The sequence below is a fragment of the Gymnogyps californianus genome, chromosome 12 (assembly GCF_018139145.2).
Source record: "Gymnogyps californianus isolate 813 chromosome 12, ASM1813914v2, whole genome shotgun sequence".
NCBI classification, from domain to species: domain Eukaryota; kingdom Metazoa; phylum Chordata; class Aves; order Accipitriformes; family Cathartidae; genus Gymnogyps; species Gymnogyps californianus.
This window is the reverse complement of record NC_059482.1, coordinates 16171456-16198800: the sequence shown is the minus strand read 5'-3', so window position 1 is coordinate 16198800 and position 27345 is coordinate 16171456. Positions and strand designations below refer to the sequence as shown.

The following is a 27345-nucleotide window of genomic DNA, read 5'->3' as shown; positions in this document are numbered from 1 at the left end:
AAATATCAACATGAAAATTTTCTCCTGTGAGTACCTGCCAAGTATGATGACTACAAGGAAAAATCCCCATGGATGAATGAGAGTAAGACACCGAGCCCAAAACACAACCTGAACGCTAAGTAAATAGAAGATCATCAAGCACGTGAGTTGAATCACCCAACTGAAGAAGAGTGTGACATAACAAAGCAAAAATTAAATAAAATAAACTGTAAGGACCTCATTTTTTCAGCCCGGCTCAATATTGACCCAAGACTGTGTGATTTGCAATCATGATCATTATTGAGATCAAGATAGTTCCTTCACTGCACTATGTTTAACTCAATACTTTAACTGACAGTTCTGGAAAGCTTGCCGACCAGGAGTACCTCTGAATACATAAGAGATAAAGCCATTGTGCAAGGCGCAAGTCCAGAGTAAAACTTCACACAATTTTAAAAAATGATATGCATACAGTTTTAGATTCAGGACCATATATCACTGAGGGAGAAGGGGGAGGAATGTAAATACATATAAAGGAGTATGCTTTTTGTAACAATCCCCCTGAAATGAAACAAACAAAAAAACCCCAAAACCAGAACAAAAAAAACTTTTGCTTTTTGTAATACATAAGAAAATATCAGCTGTTCCTAAAGTAACAGAGGAAGTGAATAGCTCTAAAATTAACACAGTGAGACAAAAACTTAAGAAAAGAAGAAGTTATGTTATCACACTTCCTCAGTCTAGATCAATCACAACATCAAGAGGTCAGGCAAGGTCAACAAGCTTTCATTAAGGACTTGTTATCTTCAGACTACACATCGACACATTAACAGTAAGATCAACACCTTAGTCATCAGACTACAGCAAGCTATTCCTGCATGCTGTATTTTAGCGGTAGTCTTACTCTAATTACAGTATGACATTATATGAAGGGCTTATCTATATTTGATATTTGTGACAGGTTAATGCAAGTTCTTTCAGATTTTACTGGGTCCATAAATAAAGTAATTGTAAAAAAGTATATGACACTTTAAATGTGTGTACTTAAATCTACCTGGAAGTAAATCTACACTGAGTGAAGATGTTGAGCCAATGTTCCTACTCACCTACTCACCTCTTCCTCTACTACCTTCATTTCTCTGACTTGGAAGTTTCTAGAGGACTTTAATGCTTCCATTTGCCCACTGTTATATCCCATTACTTGTAGAATCACAACACTATTTCCTTCATGCTGTCTAACAACATTTTCAATGTAGTGTTGGCTATTTCCCCCCTAATAAATCACGCCGACAAGATGGAAGAGTGGAGATGCGCAGACACTTACTTTGATCCTAAGCCTCTGCTTATTTCAGCCTCTGCTACCATTGCTTCCCAGTAAAAATCCTGTAAAATGCAATGCAAAAAAAAAACCTGCAAGATGTAAGCAATACAGTATGGTGATGCAGAATTCCACACCATAAAGCCTTCTCAAGCAATCGTAGTGAGACTGTGCCTCTTCAGCTGCACATCGCTTTTGAATAATTCAGATGTAGTTCTCATGCCATGGAGGACATTACGAGACTGTCAGAGAGGCTGATCTGGAATGAGGGCTGCCAAATAATCTTAATTGTCACCATGGGAGGAAGAAAATTAACAGATGTTGCTGATGTACCAGCATAAGACATCCTCAGACCCAGTCATGCAGCCAGTTCATCCTCACACTGAGCTGATGTGCTAGAACTGCCCTGGAGCAGCTGCCTCCTACCTGTGACCTACCCTCAGAGCTTTGTGGCCCCGTAGACAGCCATGGTACACAATCAGCTCATGGGCTGTGCTCCTCAGTCTCACACAAATTTTGTGACACAGCTTTAAGGGTCAGAAAGACAACCATCAGGGACAGGTAGTATCAAAAGACCTATACTGAATGCAGCAATACTAATACATTAATTGCATGATCATGATACAACACATGAGTATCACCAATACAAAGTTATTGAAAAGATTTAAACAGGCTCTAGAGATCTGTAGGAGAGGTTTTTGTACAAACTTACAAAGAAGAGTTCTGCTGCTTCAATCCACGTCTATCTCTTGCTTTGACATCATAAGTTCATAGTTTTCCTGGAAAAAATTCCTGCTGTGTTATCTATTGTAGGTTAAAGTTACAAAATGATTAAAGTTCAAATTGCTCCTTCTGTAAAGCTATTTGCAGCCTATGAAAAATATCTGAAGCCTGCATCCAGTTCGCTGGTTTTCCTCTCTTTTTGTTGCTTATAGGAATATTTTCTTCAGCGCCAATTTCTAGGCAAAGGGACAGAAAGCAATATTCAAATACCACTGACATCTTGAGCGCTCTTTAGCAGTTCATCCAAAAAGATAATTCATAATTTAAGAAATCCCAGCATGTTCAAATAATGAATTAGCATGCCAACTGCTCACTAAGAACAGCAACAGTATTTATTTGCTTATAATATGTATTATGCAAGATTTTCACTGGTTATGTCGTTATATCACTACCAGCAGACACGCCTCTCAACAAAACACCTATGCTGGCTCTAGGCCGCATTCTGCTACTGCTGCCAGTTCCAACATCCAGCAAAGAGAGCGTAGGAACCACTGTTTTACATCACATGCAACATAAAAAACATTGAAGCAACAGTCAGCTCTTAAATTTTGGCATATGCATTATTTTGCGAGCACATATTCCATATTCAGAGATGTATTCTGAATCACCATATTATGAAGTCAATAAAAAGATACATGAAGTATGTATATTATTGCCTATTTTGATAGTAAGGTTATGTACACTTTTCAAAACTACATTTCAAAGTTTTGCAAATTCCCAAAGTAAAAAACAGACCTCATACTCCAACTTTAAATAAGTGAATAGAAACTGCCCAGGAACAAAGTATAACAGCAAGATGGTTAAAAAAAAAAAAATTTGAAAGAGAGAAAAAAGCAACACTATGCTTTCATGACACAGGTCTCCATCTATTTGTGTTCTATACGACCAACAATATGATCTCAGGGTTCCTAAAACTGACCTTATACTAACAGTTTGCCAATTAAAAAATAAGAGCTACAACCCCAACGCAGTTCAATACAATACTAATAAAGATTCAGGGTGAGCAGATGCTCTTTTTTCAAATGCATGCTGCCACAGAAAGCACGTATTGGCTCTTGGGAATCAGCAAGCACACAAGAGGGAATGACATACTCTTCCTATTACTTAATATAGACATCTCTATCTACCAAAAAAAGTCCGCCAAACTTCTGTTCCTTATATAGCCACTCCAAGGTAAATAGGTGTCCAAGTCCCAAACAGACGATAAGAATTGGAGAAAACAGTTCACAAGAATACTTTCACATGCTGTTTCCTTGCACATGTAGAAACCAGCAGGCCTCTGAAGTCCTCCTTAAACTGTTTAAACAAAACATGCCGAAACTTGGCACCATTCCAAAATTCTGCAAGCTCAAACAATACTGTTATATAATATTTACAGTATATTTCCTAAAGGTTTCCTCAAACTGCCTTGAGTCCAACATCTTCATCCCCTAGTAAACTTGTTCCTCTCTCCCAACCCCTTCAAAAGAAGTCATTTCTTACTACAGGAGGCTGTGGGGAAATATCTGATTTCACTTCCATAAAACCCAGATGACCGCCTTCAAGAGCTGCACAAGCTGTCACAAGGGTACTGCCAGAACTGTGCTGTGGCATGACTCAGGACGAGACGGAGAGCAACGGTGGATCTTATCAGACGGATACAAGAAAAGGATTTGCACTCAAGTCACATCCTTGCACTTCTACCTTACAGCTTACATACGCAGCTACAGAGTGAGGACAGAGTACTGTTCTAAGAGGCTTTTTGGGGAAGCAAACAGATTTGTGTCTATGAATTTCTCCTGAATAATTCATTTTTACAAATTACGTACACAGTGAATTCAACTGCAACCTATGTTTTAACATACATGTCTTCACTAAATCCAAAACACATGCAACTACTCTAACAGAAGATATATTAAGAAGTCATGCACACACCTCATTGTTGTTTCACCAGAAATCAGAAATCTGTGCACAGAAGTGCTTGTTTCACTTATGTGAAGCATTTGTATGTATAGAGTAATGCAACAGCAAATCAAGCACTACCCATGCATTTGATTTAAGCACTTAAGAGTACATGATGAACAACACCACAATTGATTAAGATTCTACCAAATTTCCTTAAGTTAGGCATTTAGTCTGGCTAGACGTTTTGCTGCACGTACACATACTTGCTCTGCTCACGCTACACTCAGCTCTTTCTGTTCATGCTCCAACCCATGTAGAAATCATGCTACTGTGGCGGATACCATGCAAGGGCCTGAGCAAATAAGAGCTAAAGAGACACCGGGTAAGTTATCTCAGGCAGACAGCTGCATTACTGTAGCTGCATGTCTTCTGGTCAGCTCAAAGCCTGCAAAGAATGAGCTTGCACCTGCCTTAATGCACTTAGCTTTTTTCCAAAAAGAGATTAAAAGACCTGAGAAGCTGACAAACTTCACGTGAAAAAAATCATAATAGAATTTCTGTAGCAAAGACGTACGGGTTTAAGCTATTTTATTCCTAAAGTAGCTATGATTTTATTTCATGGTATCTGCTGTAATCCTGGGCAACATGCTGGAAACCCTTATATCAAATAAGCTGAAGCCTGCTCAATTCTGTGCCAACCAATTCAGCACCCTGCGAGTATGTGCACGTCCGTCTGCACACCCCTCCTCTGGGGGTCACAGCATTCTCTCCCTTGCATGGCAAAGTTTCCATCAGTACTTCAAAACAGTGGGCATTCAGCATTTTAAAATGCACTGTTTTCTATTTAACCCAGGTTCCTCCTCAGGAGTACACATGACAAATTTTCCTCCTTAAACTCACACATTAATTGGGTTCTTGCCTTTGGCTGCAGATTCCTGTGAAAACTAACCAGCTCCATACAGAGTCCCTAGATCCACATCTCCTACCTGGGAACTGCAACTGGACTCTTTCCTTTGGCACAAGAATCACAGAAACCTATGAGAAGACAGGGCTAACTTACATACAAGTCTTTATTTTTGGGTTCTGTTACCCTTAAGACTTCTGGCTTAAGAAGTTTTTCTTGTGTCATCTTTTAGCTAGGCTCAATCTAAACTCAGTGAAAGCTCTAGAACAGCCATTTCAGTATCCCAAATACTTTTTCTCCCTTTTTAATTGTGACATTACTAACATTATTTACTGTTGCCCTTGGGACACAAATACAAAAATACACAAATACACACACACACACACTCCCCTCAAAAACCCCAACCCACACATCCTTCTACAGCCTTGTGTTTTGCTACTAAGTACCCTGTCAAGGCAAATCCAATTAAACTTTTCAAAGGTATGTTAGGTGTTAAGTCAACAGTAGCATCGTACACATGCTGTAAAACTTTTCATTCGTTTTCTGCGTTAGCTGTTCTTTTTAGCACTGCTGTCTGTTGACAAAGTCTCCAGAGGATGTAAGACAGGCAAGCTGAATCCGACTGGTGCAAAGCAACTTGCAGGCAGTACTACACAATTGATTTACAGTGATATTTCAGAATTCACAAAGTTAAGAGTGCCAGAACAAAGCAGAGTACCTGTAATGCAAACATCTACATTTAGATAGAACTGCAAGTCTGAAAACTTAGAATAAGGGAAAATACCAAAGGTAGGCCAGAATACGATGTGTACAATAGCACCATTAACTCTGTGGGCGTAAAAACTGGTCATGTGTTGAATATCAGTATTTCAGCATTGGTGAATGTTAGCAAATATTGTGCACACTTTGTAAGAAATCTATCTTGAAATCAAAAACAATACTGCTGTGGGTTATTTTTTAATTATTTGGTCATCTTTTTGTACATATCAGTAGCATTAACTAAGAAAGTATGTTTCTCAATAAAAATAAAAAACCTGAAAAAACTCAAAGATTTGACTGAACAGATACTTAGCTTTTAACCAAAATCTCTACTATTTCAACATGTTTACCGTACCTAAATCTTTAGACAGCTAGTTACACGCTGTTATGTGTTTACATGAACTGTCCAACTAGCTAAAAATTATTGGACTGTTTTTCCAGACAGCTGATCAATAAACTGCATATTCAGAGCTGGTTTTGCACAGCCGTACACACAAGTGACATCCTTGCACTGGAAATATGAATGCCACATGTCAGGTTTCAACTGCATTTGCCAGCAAGTCAGGCCTAATCTTTCTGAAAATGAGAGTGTTTCACAATACTGTCTTATTCAAAAGACTCAAAATTTGAAGTGACTAACTGAACAAAACTACAGGATGGTATACAGGGAAAAGTGTTGAGAACCTTTACAATTTTTTCACAACTCGCATTGAAACAATTAGGGATGAAAAAGCTACCTGTTAACACACAAGTAATGCCGTAATAGAACTGCAGATATCTTTTTTCCCCAATAACTGTTAGAACTACTCAACACAAATTTAGGAATTAATGATGGAAATAATTAATTTAAAATATTTACTTTAGCAACAACCGCATTTGCTAGGTTACAAATCTCTCTATCCATCATTACTGTCCAATGTCTCAAGACCCGAGACAGATGCCCTACAACAGACAGTTATTAAAAAGAAACTTGTATGCAGCAGCAATGGCAGCACCTCAGTGCACACCATGGGCAGTTACATGGGAGGCTTCACGCGGCCTTGCCAGCAGCTAGTTGGTCACGCTGCAACCTTCACAAGACCTAAGCATTTTCTGTGCTTTCCTAAGAGGCTTCAGCTCCTTTTAGAAATTGTTTTCACAATTTTTCATTCAAGATTTGTTAGCCAACTGCCTCTAAATACCTTTGGAATAAATAGTTTTTTAGAAGCAAACACCACTGACTCCCATAATTTAGGAAAAGCAACGTAGGGGTGTACCTTAGAAACACTCTACCTTACTCTCCTTTAAACAAAGGCTAAAAGAGAACCTCAGCATCATGTAAATATACACCACAAACTAGACAGTCAAGCCGAATGTAGACCAACATATTTGAGTACTTTTTGATACTACTAAAAAAAAAAAAGTCCATAACGTGCTTCCACTTGGAGTTTGAAACTGATTCAACCGAAATTCTACTCTAGCAACAGACATCACCTTGAATACTTTGGTACAGCTATTGTTATTACTATTATAATTATTAATCTCTTGCTGAAGCTCACTCTTTCCCCCCCATATCTTCAATACAGGGAAAAGGTTTGTGGATTTACAAGACAGAGAGAGAGAAAGGCACTTCTAAAAATATTCCTCAACCTTCAAGTAAATAAGTGACAAGGTAGAAGATAAACAGAGTCCAAAAACTAACTTAGAAAAACTCAGTACTTGGTATGTTTTGCACACATTACTTTTACGTCGTGTGAAGAAAGTTACGGAAGGTTCCCATGTATAGTGACCACAGAACTTAAAATAGCACACTTCTGCAGTGTCATTTTATGAATTATTATAACCCCAGCAGTAAAGGCAACATAGGAGCCGGCAAGAAAATAGGGAGCCAGAGGTGGTAAGAGTTTGTCTTCCAAAGTGACCAGCAAATTTGAATAGTCATTTTGACAAATCTTACAGAACGGTGATTTCGGAAGGCAGAGGTCAACGCTTTGCAGTGGGAGGGGGCTGAAGGACCATGAGGTACAAGCTGGGCACACAAAAACTGACGCACCCAAATCATTACTGATTTCTAAAATGAGCTCTTCCGGGCCTTTGACTGTCACCATACACCTCGGCCATCTGAACCCTGGAACGAAGCCAGACTTGTTTGTAAAAGGAGCAGGATTGGAAAGGGTATTACACCTGCATACGCCACACCAGAAATCCATACTTAACAAGTCAAATACACGTCAACGTGCTCTTGCCGCGGGGAGGAGGGGTATGCTATGGGTCAAGGCAAAGGTTGTATTTTGAAAAGCATGAACTTTAAAAAAAAAAAAAAAAGAGCCACAGAAGTTACCAAATGGCTTTTATCCAGGGCATCGCCCATATCAAAAGCCATCCCCGTGTTTAAAAAGGGGGGAGGGAAGGCTCAAAACAGTTCTCAGGTAAACAGAAGATACATGTTTGCCTGCCCTCAATCTCCGTGGGCTCGTGCAACACCAACCGATGAGACCTAAGCTAACACAAAAACACTACGGACAAAATACTCAGATCAGCACATGCATTCCACGGTCAGAGATCCATGAAAACCATTAATAATGCCATACTGAAATCCATAATGCTCTATACATGCATGCAAGTTCAGTTCTGAGAGTGGGTACCAGCATGTGTGCATACCTTCTCTGTCAGGCCTTAGAAAACACACTCCCCATGTAATTACCTAGTCGATGCACTTTCTTTTAACAGTAGCAGATTTTTTTTTTTAAGTTATAGTTCCTACTATGCATTTGTTCCACATGCAGCACAAAGCTTTAGAAGTGTGCTTGACAGTGGCTGCGGAGGGCAGGCGAGCAGGAGCTGCACAGCTGACAGCGTGCTGCCTGCTGTTCTCCTTCCTCCCCCCAGCTCAGCCACCCTGAGCGACAGCCGAGTGAGGCGCCTCATCCAGCCCCGCAGCATGTGCGTGAGCAGCAATGGTATCAGACATCTCAACAGCAACAAAAAAACCAGAATAACCGCAAAGCGAGCAGGAGAATGACAGCGGAACACTTGTATTTGAGGAGCAAGGCACGTTACCGGGCGAGGAGCGTGTAACACGCCCCACGTGCACACGGCGGTGACAGCAGAAGAGCCTGCGAGGACCTCCCGTCCCCTGCGGATAGGCGTGCCCGCACCATTAGCATGCACACGGGCACCCGGGCACCGGCGGCAGGCGCTGCCCCCGCCGCCAAATGCGTTTATTCCCCCCTCCCCGGGGAGTCACCGCCCCGGCCGGCGGCGCGGCGCAGCCCAGCCGACGCCGCTCGCCCCGGAGGGCAGGACGCTAAGCGCCGCGGCACGCAAGGGGCTGCCCCGTCGCAGGCCGCTCGGCCGGCGGGCACCACCGGGGCCGGGCGGCGGGTGCGCGGGGCCGCTTCCCCGGCGGCCCGCGCCGCGCCGGGCACCGACAGCCGGGGCAGCGGCCCGGCGCCCGCTGCCCCTGTCTCCCCCCGCCGGCGGCGAGCCGTGCCCCGCGGACCCGGCCCGGCTACCCTGCGCCACCCGCCGGGGCCGGGGCCGGGGCCTGGGCCGCGCCCCGCCTCAGGTGTCGCGGCCCAGCGTCCCCCACCGCCGCACCTCAGCGGGCGCCCCGTGCGCGGCACCGCGCCGCCCCGCTACCGCTGCCCGGCCCCGGCGTTGCGGCCGCGCTCCCCGCGCCGGCCCTGGGGCGGGGAGGGCCTCGGCCCCCGCCTCCTCCGGAGGCCGGGCCGGGGCCAGGCCCGGCGCTAGCCGCTGCCCGGCGCCCCCTCGGCCCGCCCGCCCGCCCTCCGGCCGCGGCCGCTCACCCCACGACTCCCTGGCTGTAGTTCCTCTTCTTCCAGGGGGTGCCGGTGTAGAGCGGCTCGGCCAGGCCGGCCTGGGCCCGGGAGGCTGGCTCGTCCCCCAGGGCGGGGGCCCGGCCCTGCCCGGGGGGGCCCAGCAGGAGGCTGTAGTTGAGCCCGAAGGTGCTGGCCTTGTTGTCGCGCTTCCTCTTGTTGCTGGCGGCCGCGGCGGCGGCGGCGGCGGGCGGCCCCCCCCGTGCGGGCCGGGCCCAGGCGGCGGCCCCCGGGGGCGGCGAGGCCTGGTGGTGGCTGCGGTTGTGCTGGTTGTTGGCGCTCTCAAGCGGCAGGAAGTCGGGCTGGGGGTCGGCGCGGGGGGCGCGGTACATGCCGGGCGGGGAGGCCGGGCCGGCCCCGGCAGGGGCGCTCTGCTGCTGCTGCTGCTCCTGCTGCTGCTGCTGCTGGAAGTAGAGGTTGCGGACCCCCTGCGTGGTCTCCCAGATCTGCATCCACAGGCGGTTCGAGGGGCCGAGCTGCTCTGGCTGGAACCAGGCGATCCGGGGATCCATCAAACGGGGACCCACCCCGGCTGCCTCCGCTCCCCGCGCCGCGCCGGCCGCCGACGCCGAGACCCTGTCACCGGGTCCCAGCGCTAATGGCGGCTCCTATGGAAGGGCAGCTCCGCGCCTGCCTGCTCGCTGCCGTCGCTCCACAGCCCCCGCCCCTCCTGGCGAGCGCGGCGAGGCGGGGCCCGGCTGGGCCGCCGGCACACGGGCCGCGCGCAATAAAGGGGGGCGGCGGCGGCGGCCGGGCCGGGCCGGGCGGGCGGCGCCCCGGACGGGCCCCGGCCTCACCCCAGGCCCGCCACCCGCCGCCCCCGGCTCGGACCCGCCGGGCGCCCCCGGCCTTCCCTCGCGCCTCTGCCGCTGTGCCGGGGCGCTGGGGAGCGGAGCCCCGAGGTCGGGCACCTCTCGGGCAAGAGCGGCGGCTCCTCTCACGGCAGAACCGTCCTGGTCCCGGGGCGGCCCGGCCCTCGGCGGGGCGGAGGCTGCCGGGACACCCGCCGGCGGGAGCCCGCCGACCCCACGCTTCAGGGGTGCGGGGCAGCGGCAGGGAGCGGCCGCGCTCGGGGGACGGGCCCTCGCCCCGGCTCCCCCAGCCCCGCCGGCGGCAGGTGCAGCCGGGGCCGGCCGGGGGCCGCGGGCGGAGGCCCCGGCGGGCGGCAGGGGGCAGCACCGCCGGCGGGGGAGGCCCGGGCCGGGGCGGCGGAGGGCGCCCGAGCGGCCGCAGGGTCCGGCGCCGCTGTGGGGGGTGCGGGGTGCTGCTTCTGTCAGCCCGTAAGGCTAGTGCCTGTGTACATTAGATAAGGGCGTCGGGCGTACCGGTACCAGCGCTCTGCGGTACAGGGCGTCTTCTGCGGTCGCATTACCCTTCTCATACACTGTCAGCTGCCTCTGCACTCCCCTACAACTGTTTTTGGGATGGTTACGGATACTTCTAGGTCTTCCTGCCTTTCATTCAGCTCCAAAGGAGAGGAAAAGAGAGCCTAGGTGCCATACTTGTATAGCCAACGCTTCTGCAGATGGAAAAAGATGTTACATACACAACACAGTAAACAGCAACATTTAGTAGTACAAGTTCTGGTTGGATTCAGTTTTATTTTTAGTGTTTTCATACTACAGCCTTAAAACATCTTTAATATCAGCCAGAAAGCTTCCAGCATACTGCACAGAGGGCCTGGTACTTCCCAGTTTCAGAACTGCATGGGAGAGAAAGATGGAGGTGGAGGTTTTGGAATTAAAAAGCTGCATTTAAATTCCAAGTATTCCATGAGGTGGACAGTTTGCAAAGAAGTAGCCTCGGCACCGCTTCCTGATGACAACCAAAGACTAAAGTTCTGGCTTCTCCCCACCGTCCCAGAGCAGGACATTTTGTCCTCAGCCCTTCTCTTTTCTGTCACAGGGTGTCTGATCTGCATTGTCCAAGAGAAACCCAACTACAGCAAGAAGCTGTAGGGTTAAATTTGGTTTTTGAGTTGACAGACTTAATTGCTTTGAGAATTAGGAACTGTACCTAAAACTACCATCAAAAGCCAAGCGGAAACTGGTGGGACTTAAGCACAGACTGGAATTGGAGAAAAGCCGCCCTGAATAACCCTATTTTCCAAAACCCACATTCTTCAGTTATTCTGAGAATTATAAGCATACCACAGAAAGGTAACTAGAAAATGACTAGCCTGATGTTCCTCTTACATCAAAGATGCAAATAAAAAGGTTTCAATTAATAAACTTTTTTTTTTAAATACAACACAGAAAAGTGAGCATAAGTCTAATAAAGGATTTCATGTTATCCTTAAGGAAGTAAGAGTAACAGAAAAATACCTTTTTTTTTTTTAAAAGCTAATTCTGCAAAAAACGATTTATTCTACACTCGTAGAACATAAATGTAAACAAGTTTTGTTGTAGGACTGAGGTTTATTAATTTACAGGATTCCTCAGTAGCAACCTTAGTCCCAAGCAAATAAAGCCAGGACATAACACAGGTGGTGTAATACCACAAAGGCTTTAGATTAGGAAGTATACCTATGGGGTACTAAAAAAAAAAAAAAAAAAAAAAAAAAAAAAAAAAAGGCACACACCTCCTCCCCCCCCCCCAAAAACCCCACTTGAGTATGGTCAAAGTGATTTTTTTAATCATGACTTTGAACTTTAACTCTTTTACTTACTAAAAAGAGAACTTCCCAGAAAAGGTTATTTAGAAACATCATGCATTTTCTAGCTGAATCAGCCATTCTTCAGTTAAATTCTGGAAGTGCCTTTCACTCTCCATCAAGGGGCGGGGTGGAGGGAAGAGGCCAATGCAATTTTCCTTAAAAGTTCAAAAAAAAATTCACGTCAGAGGAGAAAGAAAACAAAGAATTCTTGCCGGGATTTTTGTCAGAAAAGGAACACAAAACTGGGAGAAGGTATACTGACATCCCAATGCATCTTTAAAAGTGGTATAGGTATTACGTGAGCACCTCGCAACCCCAGGGCTGCCTCGGGACCCTCTGTTGTGTTGAGAACACGTAGCAGCTAAAATCATTCTAACAGCATACAGATTATTACAATGGTATCTTACTTCAGTTCACAAGCAGTTTGATTTAAGCCCTTAATATAACAGTAATGCAAGGAGTTCCTGACACCCAGATTTGAAAGAAAAAAAAGCGTCTTACCATATCCTTTGTGTGCAAGTCTCAAACTATGTTTTTATGTGGTCACTGAATTATGTCTGACAAAATGCCTCTCACAGAAACAAGGAACTTATGAAAATAATACAGAAACAAAATGAAATTAGAGTGAATTGATTTAAATGCATGCTAGTTTTCCCAGAAGGTACAAAAATTAACAGTTTGAATTTATTTGGAAATTAGACAAAAAACCCGCACCACTCAAGTAAAAGCTTCTTCAAACAGCTCACCATGTTTCAGCCCTTGTGGAAAAAATTCAAGTTCCTTAATCTGCTGTGACTGTCAGAGTTTTCAGCTTTTGCCAATTATCTTAGTGTTATATAACCTAACAGTATGTCCAGCGCAAACTATATTTAGATTGTTTGCTCAATTCATCTGTGCCAGAAAGGAACAATTACATTATTTTCAATTACCACTACCATTGCCTGAATTTGAATTTGCAACAGTAAATGTAAGGCTAGACATTTCTATCCAATCCTCTGGAAATGCTTCTACTGAGAATTACTTACTAAGGAAACAGAACTTGAGTTTATGCACATTTTTGGTTGGTTGTTTTATGTTAATATTCCACAAGATATAAATTTCATTTATAATACTTAAGCTACAAACAGATTTTAAATTAATTTGTTCTCCAACACAGTTCTCATTTTGTAATTTTACTGTGCTCTGATTTTTTTTAATATTTTCTCTCAAAATACAAACGTAAAACCAAGCCACGTAGTACTGGTTAAAGTTATTCTTGTTCCTCCAAGATGACAACCTTTAAAAAAAACATACTGTGCAAAAAAAAAAATACCTTCAACACACACCACAAACCCCAAATAGTTAAACTATTGACTATAACGTGGTATACAGCCATCTTCTGAATGTCAAGGCATGATGTATAAAAAGTACTTCACAACAAATGCTTATTTAAATCTTGCCACTTGTTTCTTTTCATAGAGAGCAAAAATGAAACCACATAGCAGTGATAACTCCTTATCTACACAGTTGAGGATTCAACACTTTGCAGGCTGCAGAGAGGCCAAAGCAGCAGCAAATGCCACTGGTCCTACTGCTTCTGAACAGGGTGGGGAGCCCACAGCCTTCTTTACACTCTTCACTTAATACCATAGACCGACTTAAATTCAGCACCTATTTTGGTATAAAATCGCAACTCAGAGCCAGATTCTGTTGTGCTAGGTGTCAGACAGGGAGACAAATAAAGCAGCAATCCATACCTTCAAAGGACTGCAGTTTTTAATTGAAGCACAGACAGATGACGCCTTAGGGACCAGGATAAGCAAACAAATTCAGTTTCAGATACCTGTTTTGATACCAGTCTTATCCGTGTGATTACATGAACCGATGAAGATCATTTACATCTATTTAGCATCTATTGTGCTGCACACTGTCTAGATCAGTCCAATTTCTGCCACCCTCAAAGTATCTTCAAGATCTGGCTTTGCCTTTGTAGGCTGTCAAGGATCTTGTCTTCGTCTCAAGCTTACCCTAAACCTATTTAAATAAACCAGTGCCAAAAGAGGCCCCAAAACATTTAATTTGCACCACATCACCACTTCTGCTGCTGCCTTAATTTTCCTTAACTGTGTCAGAACAACTTTTATAGCCCCAATCTTACAGCTTAGCTCTTCTGTACTTACAAATCTCGTCTGGTTTTAGGCTTCGATCTGACACTTCTTTAAATCACTGATAACTTGTCTTCCATAGACAAAAGTCTTCCAAAGTCTTCCATGCTTCTCCTATTATCTTCTATCTTGTCCCTTACAAGCAGAACATGCTGTCTAAATTAACATACAAAATTATTACCTCTCATTCAGTCACAAGCCCTCCATTAGACACCAAGAGCGAGTTACACTAAACTGGTAGCTAGGCAGGTGATAGAGTAAGATTTTCTCAGAGAAATAAAAGTATGGGCATCAAAATATGCAGTTGGCTAATTATTATTAGATAACTATAATATCATAGAAACCCCAAAGGAAGATGAAGGCTCCATTTGCTATGGGCCACTGGTAAGGGCAATGGACTTTAGCAAATATCTTGCAACATGGGATGTTAGGAAATCACATATAAAAAGTGTCATTAATATTAGCGATGAGGTTAACAAAACAACAAAAACACCTCCCAAGAGCTACAGCTTACCTGTCTATCAACCCAAACACATCTGGTGGGCTGGAGACAGAGCCACCAGCTTGTCAGTGTTGCATGCCTTAAGTCAAACAGGCCCACTAAAGTGCTCTGGTCTCCTCAGATGAAACAAAGGTGAAGGGATTATTTTAGTTTTTGTATGTTAGGGTTTTATTACAAACTCACAAGAAACCAAAATGCCTCTGCATGTCCTCATTTCTCTTTCATCTATTACCTAGAAATGGCATATGTACCAGAAGATAGAAGCAAATATTTTAAGCACTAAAAATCATACACTTCTGCAAGCGATACGGTTCATACTATGCACCTATCTTATTATGACACAATTTTTTTTTTTTTTTAAGACATTCAACTGATTAGTGCATAGCAAAAAAAAAAATCCACACATTCCTACTGCTGGAATAGTTTAAGATTTAAATGACAGTCTGTCTTTTCACGTGAAGAAAAAAACCAGGGTCTCATAGATTAAGAAAACCAGGTTTTCTAGTGGAAGCCCTGTTGATGCTGTGATGAAACATTTCTTCTCATTAGTAACCTAAAAAAAAAAAACCCCTAAACAAAAAATAACATACCTCATTGTTCTAACAGACCCCAGGAAACAGATTCTGACTGCTACACTTGATGTAAAAAGCAAAGTCCTACACTTGGGACAGAGTAATCCCATGTAACAGAGCAGGCTCTTGACTGAATGACTGAAGAGCAGCTTTGGAGAGAAGGACCTAAGGGTCCTGGTGGATAATAAGTTGAAGAGAAGTCAGCAGTGCACCCTTGCAGTGATGACAGCTAACAAATAACGGGCTGCATTGGCAGGAGCATGGCCAGCAGGTCAAGAAAACTGATTACTTCCCTCTATTCAGCACTCATGAGATCACATCTGGAGTACTGTGTCCAGTTTTGGGGCCCCCAGTGCAATACACAGTAGGGCAGGTCCAGCAGAAGGCCACCAAGATGGTTAGAGGGCTAGAGCACACGATGTACAAGGAAGGGCTGAAGGAGCTGCGTTTATTTGGCCTGGAGTGGAATATAATTGTTTTCAACTACCAAATGGGGGTTTTAAGAGGAGATGGAGCCAGACTCTTCTTGGTGGTGTGCAGTCAAAGGACAAGGGGCACATTTGGCAGCAGGGGGACGTCCTACTAGGTACAAAGGGAAAAAGAAAAAAGTGTTCACATTGAGGGCAGTCAAGCACTGGAAAAGGCTGTCCAGAGTTGTGGGATTTCCATCCTTGGAGATGCTCAAGGCCTAGAACAACATATGTGACTCCAAAGTAAGTCCTGCTTTGAGCAGGGGACTGGACTAAGAGACCTCCAGAGATCCCTTCCAACCTCGATCATCCTGCAATTCAATGTAGCACCCAGAAAATGAGAGCAGAACTTTCTGCGTGAAAGTCCTTTTAAGTGCTCCAAACAAATATTAATACTTTTTATCAGGCTAATATTACACTGTCCTCAGCGTACACCAAGGATAACTAACACTAGGATTAAAATCCACGCACTGTGCAGTCTTATGCTATAATCCACCTAGCTACTCTTTCCTCAGCTGTTACACTCCAGCCCTCTTCACTGCCTGCCCCTTCCAAATCCCAGGATAACCTCTCAACCGCTCCGTGGTCCTCAGGACTTCTCCTGGACTTCTCCAGGCCAGGCTCAATGGCCCTTCAGCCCTCCCAATCCCCGACTCTCACTCACTCATTTGATTAGCAGGCATCGCATCACATCACACCACACATTTCATCCAACTCCTGTAAAGTAGTAACAGTAACAGGACTTCCAGGCAGTATAGCTGCTTAAACTCATTTTTCACTTTCTCTTGCATTTGTCAAAATACTGTATGTCAGGATTTCATAAAGTCAGTCACTTGCAAGTTATCTGGTCAGTTCCTGAGCCTGCTGTCCAATCTAAGAGACTGAAATCTAACAAATTGAGCAAATTTGGTCTTTGACGTTCCACGCCTAACACCACAGGCAAAATTTTGCCAAAAAACTAGATGCCTGTGCTAAGGCAGCATGTTAAGAGAAGAGAGGGAAAAAACTCCCATTTCAAAAATCAGCATAACAAAATGCTTTTGTGTTTGGTTGTGGGGTCTTTTCCTTAGAAAAATGTATGTGAGAGGACCTCATTCACAGAAACTAAACCAAAGCTTTCGATATATGGAAGTTCACCTACAACCTTCATGAATCAGTGACTTTTTTTTTAAATAGTTTCTGTATTTTACAGCTTAAAAAAATCTCTATTTGAAAAAGATATTTTAAGCAATTATAAAGTTACTGTAGATAATACCTCAGTATAAAAAAATACTTTTTATTAGGTTTACTACTTCCCTGAATTCAAATTCATCCTGATGTAGAATTACAAGGAAAAAGGTAAATCAGGAGACTTGATTTTCAGAAATACCAATCAAAATAAAGTAAAAACAGGGAGCTGCGTATAAGTGTAGGATCCTCTTACAGATTTCCACAGCAAAAAGCTATCATACTGAATTTATCATAAATGAATCTGAAACAGTTTTCTCTTTGATTAACCTCATGAAGTAACAGATCCAAGTGCTGACAGTAACATACACGCTTGTCACACACTTCTCTTGGGAAGTTTGCCATAAGTGCCTGTGCAATCCTAGAAATAGGTAAGAGCAAATAGCAAATATGAACATTCTGCCACTGCTCGATTCCCTGAAAAAAATCTTGAGCTTTTAAATTTTTTTTCTTGATCTGGCACATAACTGAGAATATTCTCTAAATTACTTTTTCATGCAATTATAGTTTTCCACCAGGATATGTGAGGATTTCTAAACAATGCCAGTGGTGCTATGTACAGACCTCAGGACTGCAAAAGCACATTCCCATCACTGCTAACTGTTAATCTCAAAGTATGCTATGGTTTTTTATGCTGATGTGACTTTCATATTGCATCAACCCAAAAGTATAAAAACACTGAATGTAAAAAATGCAGCATTAACATGAAAGCAAAACTGCTCTGCTCAATAGATTTTAGAAGTTCAAAAAGATTATATTTTTGGAAAACATTATTCAATATGGGAAACCTTAGTTTAAAGTTCCTCGATGTTTCAAGTTGGGGTTTTCCCTAGTGTCTCCTGGTATGCAATGAATCTTCTCAAATTCATCTTCACATTGTCAAGAACACACAGTTGATCTGTACTATATTGTCCTTTGCCTTCTTTTCGCATCTGTAAAACCAAAAAATACATACTTTACTAATGGAGAAGTTTCTCCTATTAGATCACCTAAAGTTTATAGTAATTCTATGTAGGTCTTCTATCAAGACATGCTACCCGTGCCTTTTGAGAACTGCAGCATGTTCACGTGTGCACATGTGTAGCTAGCAATTATTTCTGCAAGTCAATTTACTGCAATATAATACATCTCTGCCTAAAACTAGACTACTAGTGGCATGCTATTTCACTCATAAATCTGAAACGTACACTTATTTTCTGTAGCTTTTTATATGAAAGACCTTGCACATCTAACTAACCAAACAACTGTAGCACTGTCAGGTATGTATTTTGTGTGTAGAGCGCTTAGCTTTAAGACTACAAAAGTCACTCCTCAGGCTTCATCTGACTAAAGAAACAACATATTGAAGGTTACTCTCTATTTAAGACAAGGATGTACCTAGAATTACAGTTTACAAGTTTGGCCTTGTGATTCTTGAAAATACAGAATACATGATCTATTTTAATTAACCAACAACAGAACAAAAACGTCCACCTGCAACTACAGCAAGTTAAAAACAAAAGATGTCAACGTAACTTCAGAAGGGACTTCCCTCCCACCAATTTAGCCGTTCTCCTCCAGAGACATCTGCAGGATTTTTTTTTTTTTTTAAACAAGTGTTTCAGAACAATACAGTGATTTGGACATCAATAATGCTGACGATGTAATGCAGATGTTGCAAAGCAGATGCTGCAAAGCAGATGCTGCGCTGTTACCTTGATGGTTCCATGAACTGCAAGGTAAGTGTATTTGCTTTCCTCTAAGGCAGAATATCACTAATTCAATTATTTGTTTTCTTCTTTTTTGGTCATCTTATAAAGCCATACATTCCTGCTTAATTATCTCTTCCAGCAGCCCAAATCTCAAAGCTTTAACCCACATGGTGTGTTGAGACCCTGAGCTGGCTGCATTTGATGCCTACCCTCATTTTGAACACTGGCTGAAATTCTTTCAGTGCTGGAAGCAACTTGATCTGTACCGCTGCCTTTTCTGCTTCTTTACCATCCGCAAATACATCAAAAAGTGCATCCAAGGCTTCTCCTGCTACCACAAGAGAAGATTCCTTCATAGCAACCTCAAGAAGAAATTTTCCAATCATCTGAAATGAGAGAAAAATTTATTTTTCCAGCAATGCTTGAGAAAATTGAAAGAAGTATCAAAACTGTTTTAGGCTTGCAATGCAAAGTTTGCTTTTTCACCTTTAGTGTTTCCGCTGTATCTTGTCCTTTTGCCAGGACGCTGCCAGAAATTCCAAGGATGCTCACTACATTCACTCTAACACTGGCATTGCTGCTGTGAATACCAGCTTCACATAAAGCCAATAGCTGCTCAGGAGTCATACACTGTTTAGCCAGGGCGGGGCGGGGCGGAGAAAAGAAGGAAGATAGACATATTTACATTTTCATGGAATTTTCAGATATGACATTTGGATCATTTGCTTTTACAGAACACAGGCAAATTTATAACCGAGAAACAAAGAGTCCTGTATTATGAAAACAACATGAATTCTGAAAATGTGATTAGCAAGAAAAAGTTAAACTCTCCTGTCGTGGTTTAACCCCCAGTCAGCAACTAAGCACCACGCAGCCGCTTCCCCCTCCCAGTGGGGTGAGGAGGAGGAAAGGGAAAAAAAGTAAAACTCGTGGGCTGAGATAAGAACAGTTTAATAACTAAAGTAAAATATAATACTAACACTAGTAATAATGAAATATAATAGTAATAATAGTAATGAAAAGGAATATAACAAAAAAAAAAGGAGGGGGGGGAACCAGTGATGCACAATGCAATTGCTCACCACCTGCTGACCGATGCCAGAGCCACGATCCACCCCTCCTGGCCAAATCCCCCCTCATTTATCTAGTGGGCATGACGTTCCATGGTATGGAATACCCCTTTGGCTAGTTCAGGTCAGCTGCCCCGGCTCTGCTCCCTCCCAGCTTCTTGCACACCTGCTTGCTGGCAGAGCATGGGAAACTGGAAAGTCCTTGGCTTAAGATAAGTGCTACTTAGCAACAACTAAAACATCAGTGTGTTATCAACATCATTCTCACACTAAATCCAAAACACAGCACTGTACCAGCTACTAAGAAGAGAGTTAACTCTGTCCCAGCCAAAACCAGGACATCTCCCTTTCAACTTCTTAAGATGCTTCTTCCAGAACATAACCAAGGCTGTCATGAAGCCAAAGGAAAAAGTTCTGAGCCCAAAAGGATTTTCACAAATTTACCTAGCTCAATAGCTATTTCCAACTCATTACAACTTATAGGATAGAAGCTCATTTTTCAGCTTAAAGCCAGAAAGTACCAGCAGACCATCTAGTGTTACATCTTGTATAACAAACTATTGTGCTTCATTCCTATATTTAGCTCACTAATTCATGTCCAACCAAGATTCTAGAAGGACAATCAGCTTCAACTAGATGACATCAGGAAATAAAGAATCCACACTTTTACGTGCTAATTTACTAAATGCTTGTCATTATATCCATCTCCTAAAGATACTACCTGTGGCTTACTGCTATTTTGGTTTTGAAATACCTTTCATCTGTTTACATGCTAAGAAGGAGATATATAAAAAAAGTATTCCTGTAAGGTCCATGAAAAAAACAAAAAGTGAATGCTATTAAATCTGTTCTTTCAGTGTCCACAGTTGCTGAAATTTAGCACTTCATTTAAATGGTTTTGTTTCAAAAACTTTCCAGCACAATCTCACATGAATTTGAACCTACCAGAGCATTTGAGTTTGAAAGCTTTTACCTGGGAGATGTTCTTTGATGCCATTGTTTGGAGGAGAGCCCTCAAAGCGCTGGTTATGGCTTCCAGGAATTCTGTGTCCGTAGGGAGTTCTGTCAAAGAATTGAACCCAGAGCGAAAAGTCAAACAGCAAGATGAAGGATACAAGAAGCAAAGAAATATAAATTCCTTAATCCCGTAATTGTTCCTCCAGGTACTACCACAAACAGGAAGAGCTAGATTTTCAGAGACTGGTCCTTGCAGGTTGTAACCATAGTGATTTGAATTCAGTATTAATTGCAACTGGAGGTTAGACTACAGTTGGTCCTCATTTTCAGGCACATCCCTGGTTAAGACACTTGTGTGACCTAACGTATGGTATAAACCACTGCCGTCAGAACAGAAGCTTGAAAACTGGTATCACATGGAGGCCATAGTACAGGAACTGAGAAAACTACAGAAGCTGACTGCATACTTTAACTCCTTTCTTCTGTCTTCTAAGCAGGCTCTTTAGATGCCCAGAACACTGGACTCTTTCTAATTCATATAAAGAGCATGTTTCCCAGTGGTTTAATAACCTTTCAGAAAAGTATGATGCAAACACTGCATTATTCTTGTTTAACTACAAATCCATCAATACCAGCCATCATCTTCAATGCATGTTCTGCATTTCTTGAAGCTTTTTATTTTCCTCTAATGTGTTCTTATTTTCTGGACCACTCTAGGTGCAGAACCTCTTGATTATTTCATGCATATCTCCTCCTTTCCCATGTCAGCAACTAGATCTTTATGCCTCTTTTTCACCCTGTAAACCACAGAATTCCTTCTAACCACATGTTGGTATGTTATCAACTCTATCTGGCAGTTTACATTACATAGTATTTAACTATTAAAAAAATATTGTGTTAACGAAAATGGACCTGGGCCATTAAACCAATTTATTAGCACCCTCTGTCTTCAGCTAGCCACTTCTCCAGTTTCATCTAAGAACTTTCTGACTATTGTGAAGCTTAACATGTAGACCCTGAAAACTTAGAAGTCCTGCTCTTCAAGCACGAGACAAATATTTTACGCGAGCTTCCTTGCATATGTCTTCATATTTGTATTCATTTCCTGCATTTTAGTTTTTCAAGCACTACACTTTCAGTAATAATGTTCCCATAGACTGATCACATGCTTTTAATGACATTGAGAAAAAAGTGTTTTGCAGGCAGATGCATTTTCAAGCGTTAATGTAGTGTCATACTATACACTACAGCAAATAAGAACTATATACACTGCATTTGTGGCTACAAATGAAGATGCTTGAAGGAAGGGAAGAAAACTAAGCTTCTCAAGCTTCTAAGAGACAAGAAATGACAAAGCCATGCATATGCTAGACTTCAACAGATCTGTCTTAGGAAAAATGTTTTCTGACAATTTTGAGAATTGGCAGGCTTTTCCAGCCTCTAAGAATATCTCTTATTTTTTGAAAAGCCATCATCACTGACCTTAAAACAAAAACAGATTATCAGAATAGTCTGAATGAAGCAGTCTGTCAGGGAACCAGATCATCAGCTTGGAACCAGGGGGGTTTTTTGCCTTCTTTTTAATCTCAGTTCAGCTTCTCTAGTGTCAGTAACAGAGAGATCATACCGTAAATGGTCCAACAGTATTACTGGAATGATGCTGATCTGATGTACAAGATTACAGGAGGTAGCTGGAAATGCTAACTGCTGCATATCTACACTACACTGTCCAATAATACTGATACTAGCAGATGTACGGGGAAACCATCATAGTATCTCCATGAAATAACGTGCCTTGGAGGAACTACAGTGGATACATTCTAGTGTTTACCAGGATATACCTGATATTCTAAAATAGTATTTTTAGAAAAATGAAATTTATTGCCTTCTCCATTGAAATCGAACCACCACCATAGCAGGAAGTTGAGCAGCTTTAATATTTAGTCATAAAAACTTTGCACATTTTCTTATTACAAATATATTTTCAATAAAGCTATACAGTCATATGCATAAAGCATGTCCTGGAGACAAGGCGGCTGCTCTCTTTCCTACTGTAATAAGCATGTACATTCTGGAGATTTTTGCAACCACCACCTTTTCCATAATTTCATAAGATTCCTAGAAAAAATGATGTGAGAGACTGTGCTAAATACCCTTTTTTTCAAACGTCTATTTAGGCTAGTTAGCACATTTAAAAAGAAAATGTCCCATCTTCTTCATGGCTTGTCTGATTGATGAAAAACTGCCACTATGAAAAATATGATCAAGCAAACAGTTCTGGTCTCACAGCAAGGCAGGATTCATCCACTAACTTACGGACTTTCTGCGTGCTCACACAGATGTAAAGCATATTCTTACATTAGGAGCATACTTGCTCAAGATGCAATTTGGATAAACACATCTTATCAGGATACACTGTTTTGTCAGCACATTGCCAACATTCAGTATCCTTGTTTTGAAAGGCCAAAGGGATAAAATTAGTAATAAAACGGCATTAAAACGTAACAATGTACATGGCTACTTTATATCTATATGATCAGCAAAGGGGGTCAACAAGCCCCATTTACTAAACATCTTACCCATTTTAGAAAAGACTAGCTGCGAGAGATGCTGTGCAAGGGACTGAAGTGCTGAAGCTCCTCCAAGACAATCCACGTCTGACACTAACAAAATGCTATGAAGACATGTTAAAGCTCTACACTGCACTGCATTCAGTCTGAAACAAACAAAAAAATGCACTTAGCAGATCTCTTTGAAAACAGATGTCAAAATACAAAGAAGAATCTTGAATTAAGTAAGGCTGTGATCTGGTGTGCAGTTTACAGAAACATTTGTATCTCTTTATTCAAAATCACATATCAGATCTGCCATTGTCCAGATCTTAAAAGTAACCCAAAGATGGACAATTCTTCTAAGAGTTCTAAAACAACTGAATATACATGAAAAATAGTAAGAGAGACAATGAAATTCCTACTTTTTAATTAATGGTTTCCAAGACGGATTGTGCATACAGATGTCTAGAGCAACACTGTTCGGAAAAGCAGTTTTTTCAAGAATCTGGGGAGGTGAAAAAGAAAGGTTTAGCAATAAAGCGCCTTTTTTTTTTTTTTTAGTGTGTTTGGAGGGAAGACTGAAATTTTAGCTTAATGTCAAACAGACACTTCAAACTACATATTTCAAAGCTTTCCAGGTAGCAAGTGTCTCACCTGCTAAAAATGCCAGAATCTTCCTCAATCACTCAAATGGTGCAATTATACACTGGGTTTAGCATAGCATATTTTAAGTATCCAACTGTACAGAACAAAAGGTGATTTTCTAGGTCTCTGCTATTCTTTTTTATTTAGATCTTTCTTCTTATAGATTCCGCTACAGAATTTTCAGACAGCTGAAAGTCTAAAAGACCTTGCCATGAAACTTAGACTGCTTGCTATTAAGTACAAAAAGCCTTGAATGTTTTCATCTCGCACCCTGATGTCTTGGGTCAGAATTCTACAATGCTGCTCAGCCACCATAATAACCAATTCAAATGATGAACTTCATCTTTACAACCCCAAATAAGAATGAGCAAAACAACTCTGAAACAAGAACATCTGAATTCTTGTCAGTGGCAAATATTGTTCTTCAGACACTATGTATAAAACAGGGGGAAAGAGGAACTTGCACTTTTTCAGTGCTGACTACTGCCATTCACATATGTTACTTCCACCTCACTTAGCTAATAAGGAAATCTGGCAGTCATGCTTCTACTTAGTTTCCTTTCGTTTTGCAGGTAATCTTTTTCATGTCCAAATCAAGGAATAACAACCTTTGTATTTTGGAAAAGCCAAATTAAAAAAAAAAAAAAAAAAAACCACACCAGATTTCTGAAACACATGAACCTTCTATTCCCACTTACATGAAGAAATTATTTAGGTCAAGAAAGCTCATATGATGATGCTCCACCTCTAGGCCAAAAAAAGTGAAGCTAAACTGATTTAAAAAAATATTCCTTTTCTCCAGATGGATTGGGATAATTTGTTTGCCTAACCTGGGATGCAAATCAGGCACAAGGGAAGGACTGTACCATGTGTTGGAAATAAAATAAAAGACAATACCTTCTTTGGAATGAGGTTGTTCAGAAACGCTGAGTTAACCTCATCAGAGAGGCACAGGGGTGACATTAGCAGCCCACTCCCCTCATTGTATGAGTTTTCCATAAACAAGTCACTTTCATCACTGCTGGAGAGTTCTTCCCATTCGTCATCAGAGGGATCTGAGAACAGAACACAGACTTGTAAATGTAACAGCACTCATGCAATAGGTATCCTACTTCTCAATTTTACTGGGCTCCACCTCTTGGTTTAGGAGTCTTTAAGCTCTTGGGCTCTAACGAAGTCCACACAAACCACGTGCCATTAAGCCACAGTTTTAAATATTATACTACTTTTGTTTAAATTATTTGTTTTATTTTTAAAAATTATTTATTTATTTTATATTCACTCAGGCAACAAGTATTCTTAGGAGAGAGGTTCTTCATACACGGGTACTTCACTCTCTGATATTAACTATGCTTCACTTAAAGATATCAAAAAAGGTATAGAAGAAACATTTCATAAAGCATTTACCAAGATTTTAACTTGGATTGTACCATTTTACTTTTTGAGGTAGATTCAAGCATGCAAATACACCAGTTTAACTTAACTTGTTTACTAACTGCAGTCAGTTTAAGGCAACTGTTTTCTCTGGCAATCCTGAAGCCGCAGACAGATGTCCTCTGACTGGGCAGTAACTGGGCTGGATGAAGATGTTACTGTCTCCACAGCAAGGCCAGTTAAAAGGAAATGACAACAGCGAAACAAGCCAAAGCAAGCCAGATCATCTCTGTTAGCCATTTCAGGCAACATATTTTAAGTAAATTAAACTAGGTTTATAGTCATAAACCTGAACTAGGTGTATACTTACATGATTTACTCTACTAGCAGATCTGTAAGGGCAGACATGGTGAGAGGGGTTGAGGTCGTATGACCAACGGGCACAGCTACTGTAAAGTGAATAATCTGTCCATAGCCAAAGGCGGACTTGGCCTGACAAGCACAAGCCAAGTCCATCATTTATATTTAAACTGATATATCTACGTCCACAGGATTTACATTTATTTATCTAAAGTTGTTTTAAACCTGGTTACATTTTAACTGGTGTGACACTGGCATTTATGCAAGTCCTAAGTCTGCAGGTTGGACTGATCCTCCTCACTGACAGGTGAAAGCTCTGCCTGCATATGTAGGTCAGGATATTTAACTACTGTGATGAAAAAATACCATATTCACCCCCAAGTAATTTTGTCTGACAACACAAGATTCACGTGAGATCTAGGTAGTCTAGTAACTACGGTAAGAGCCATGCACTTTTTCTGTGGCAAAAGGTAAATTCATTCACTTAAAATACAGCGAGAAAGGTCTAAATGAACGCATTTCACCTGCACTGTGCAGCAGCTTAAGAATTTATTTGAAGGTGAGGACTGCTGTTTATCCAATGCAAAGTAACTCATCAGGCTGTAGCAACGTGATCATACAGGCGTCTTCTTTTGCTTATGGTAATATCCAATTAATTCTACAGCCATAATACGCTGGTGTTAATAGCCTTTGCATGAGAAAATGGTTGTCCTTTATGCTTTACCAACCCACAGCAGCAATAAGCACGAAAACAAAGCACACATCCCCCTTTCAGTCAGTCTCTTGCCTCTTCTAAACAAAATTCCATCTGCATCTTTACAAATCAAAGAAAACAAAAATCTCCTTTGAAAACTATATGACAACGATATGAGCTGACCATGCAATTCAGCAACAACAAAGACAACAGTCGTCGTATGTTCACAGTGAGTGACCAAGGCAGAGCAGAAACTGGGCTCTAGAACATCAGCCCATAACTAAGTTCAGGTTTCTTGTAACATTCTTGGAAATACAGAAGCATTTCCAACGGCAATCCCATCTTAACTAGCACTGGTAACCTACGAACCACACACCAGACAGCAATGCTGGAGTCTCCTGGCTTCCTTCCCGTGTCCCCATTAAGGGGAGAGCACTCTGCTTCTTCCAAACGCCAGCCAGCATTCAGTAAAACACGTCTCTTGCCAGCCTGGTTATTTCCCTCAGTTCTGTGGCAAGCTGAGTGTTTCTATGAACTCAGCATAATAGCTAAAGCTATTTTAGTCCTCAAATAACTTGAAAATTAAATGAACAGCTGCCTCTGGATTCCTCTTAATTTCTACAGACTATGTTTCTGTCTGCCCATGAATGGGTAAAGTACTGTAGTGAAATACAACACAATCAACCTTACATTACACTAAGTGAATGGCAGAATATGCAGTCTATCCACAAGAGATTTTCCAATTAAAGGGGAGAGCTTATGAATTACAGCTCATTAGACGAGAAATGCAGTTATGAAAGGAGCTTCATATACTAGGTGCAGAATTTCCTTGCGCTGTAAGAGAAAACAAAATCACCATTGGGAATATCTGGGTATTACTGTGGATTTTATTAGAACCTGAAAGATTTACTCAGAAAGTTCTCTCCTGCACAATTACTTTTGCATCAGGCTTACAAACTGTAGTAGCAATTACAGTTTTCAGGTTT

At 42.0% G+C, this 27345-nt stretch overlaps 2 protein-coding genes across 7 annotated transcripts in view; both read right to left on the bottom strand.

Annotated features, from left to right (window-relative positions):
- The window catches only part of TENT4B (terminal nucleotidyltransferase 4B), a 42853-nt gene extending 32896 nt beyond the window's left edge, over positions 1-9957 (bottom strand). For both annotated transcript variants that reach the window (XM_050903894.1, XM_050903895.1), the window contains exon 1: positions 9416-9957. In XM_050903894.1, coding sequence (XP_050759851.1) covers positions 9416-9957 — 542 coding nt within the window. The remainder of the gene's footprint in view (positions 1-9415) is intronic.
- Positions 9958-11037: 1080 nt separating this feature from the next.
- The window catches only part of HEATR3 (HEAT repeat containing 3), a 26102-nt gene continuing 9794 nt past the window's right edge, over positions 11038-27345 (bottom strand). For 3 of the 5 annotated variants that reach the window (XM_050903790.1, XM_050903788.1, XM_050903791.1), the window contains 7 exons: positions 24829-24986; positions 23709-23791; positions 23314-23450; positions 20751-20839; positions 19194-19337; positions 18917-19093; positions 17023-17948 (listed from right to left, as the gene is read on the bottom strand). In XM_050903790.1, the coding sequence (XP_050759747.1) occupies positions 17829-17948; positions 18917-19093; positions 19194-19337; positions 20751-20839; positions 23314-23450; positions 23709-23791; positions 24829-24986 (908 nt within the window). In that variant the 3' untranslated portion in view covers positions 17023-17828. Of the gene's footprint in view, positions 11148-12069; positions 12257-17022; positions 17949-18916; positions 19094-19193; positions 19338-20750; positions 20840-23313; positions 23451-23708; positions 23792-24828; positions 24987-27345 lie in introns of those variants that run through there. The other 2 variants (XR_007767143.1, XM_050903789.1) reach the window with 2 other exon arrangements.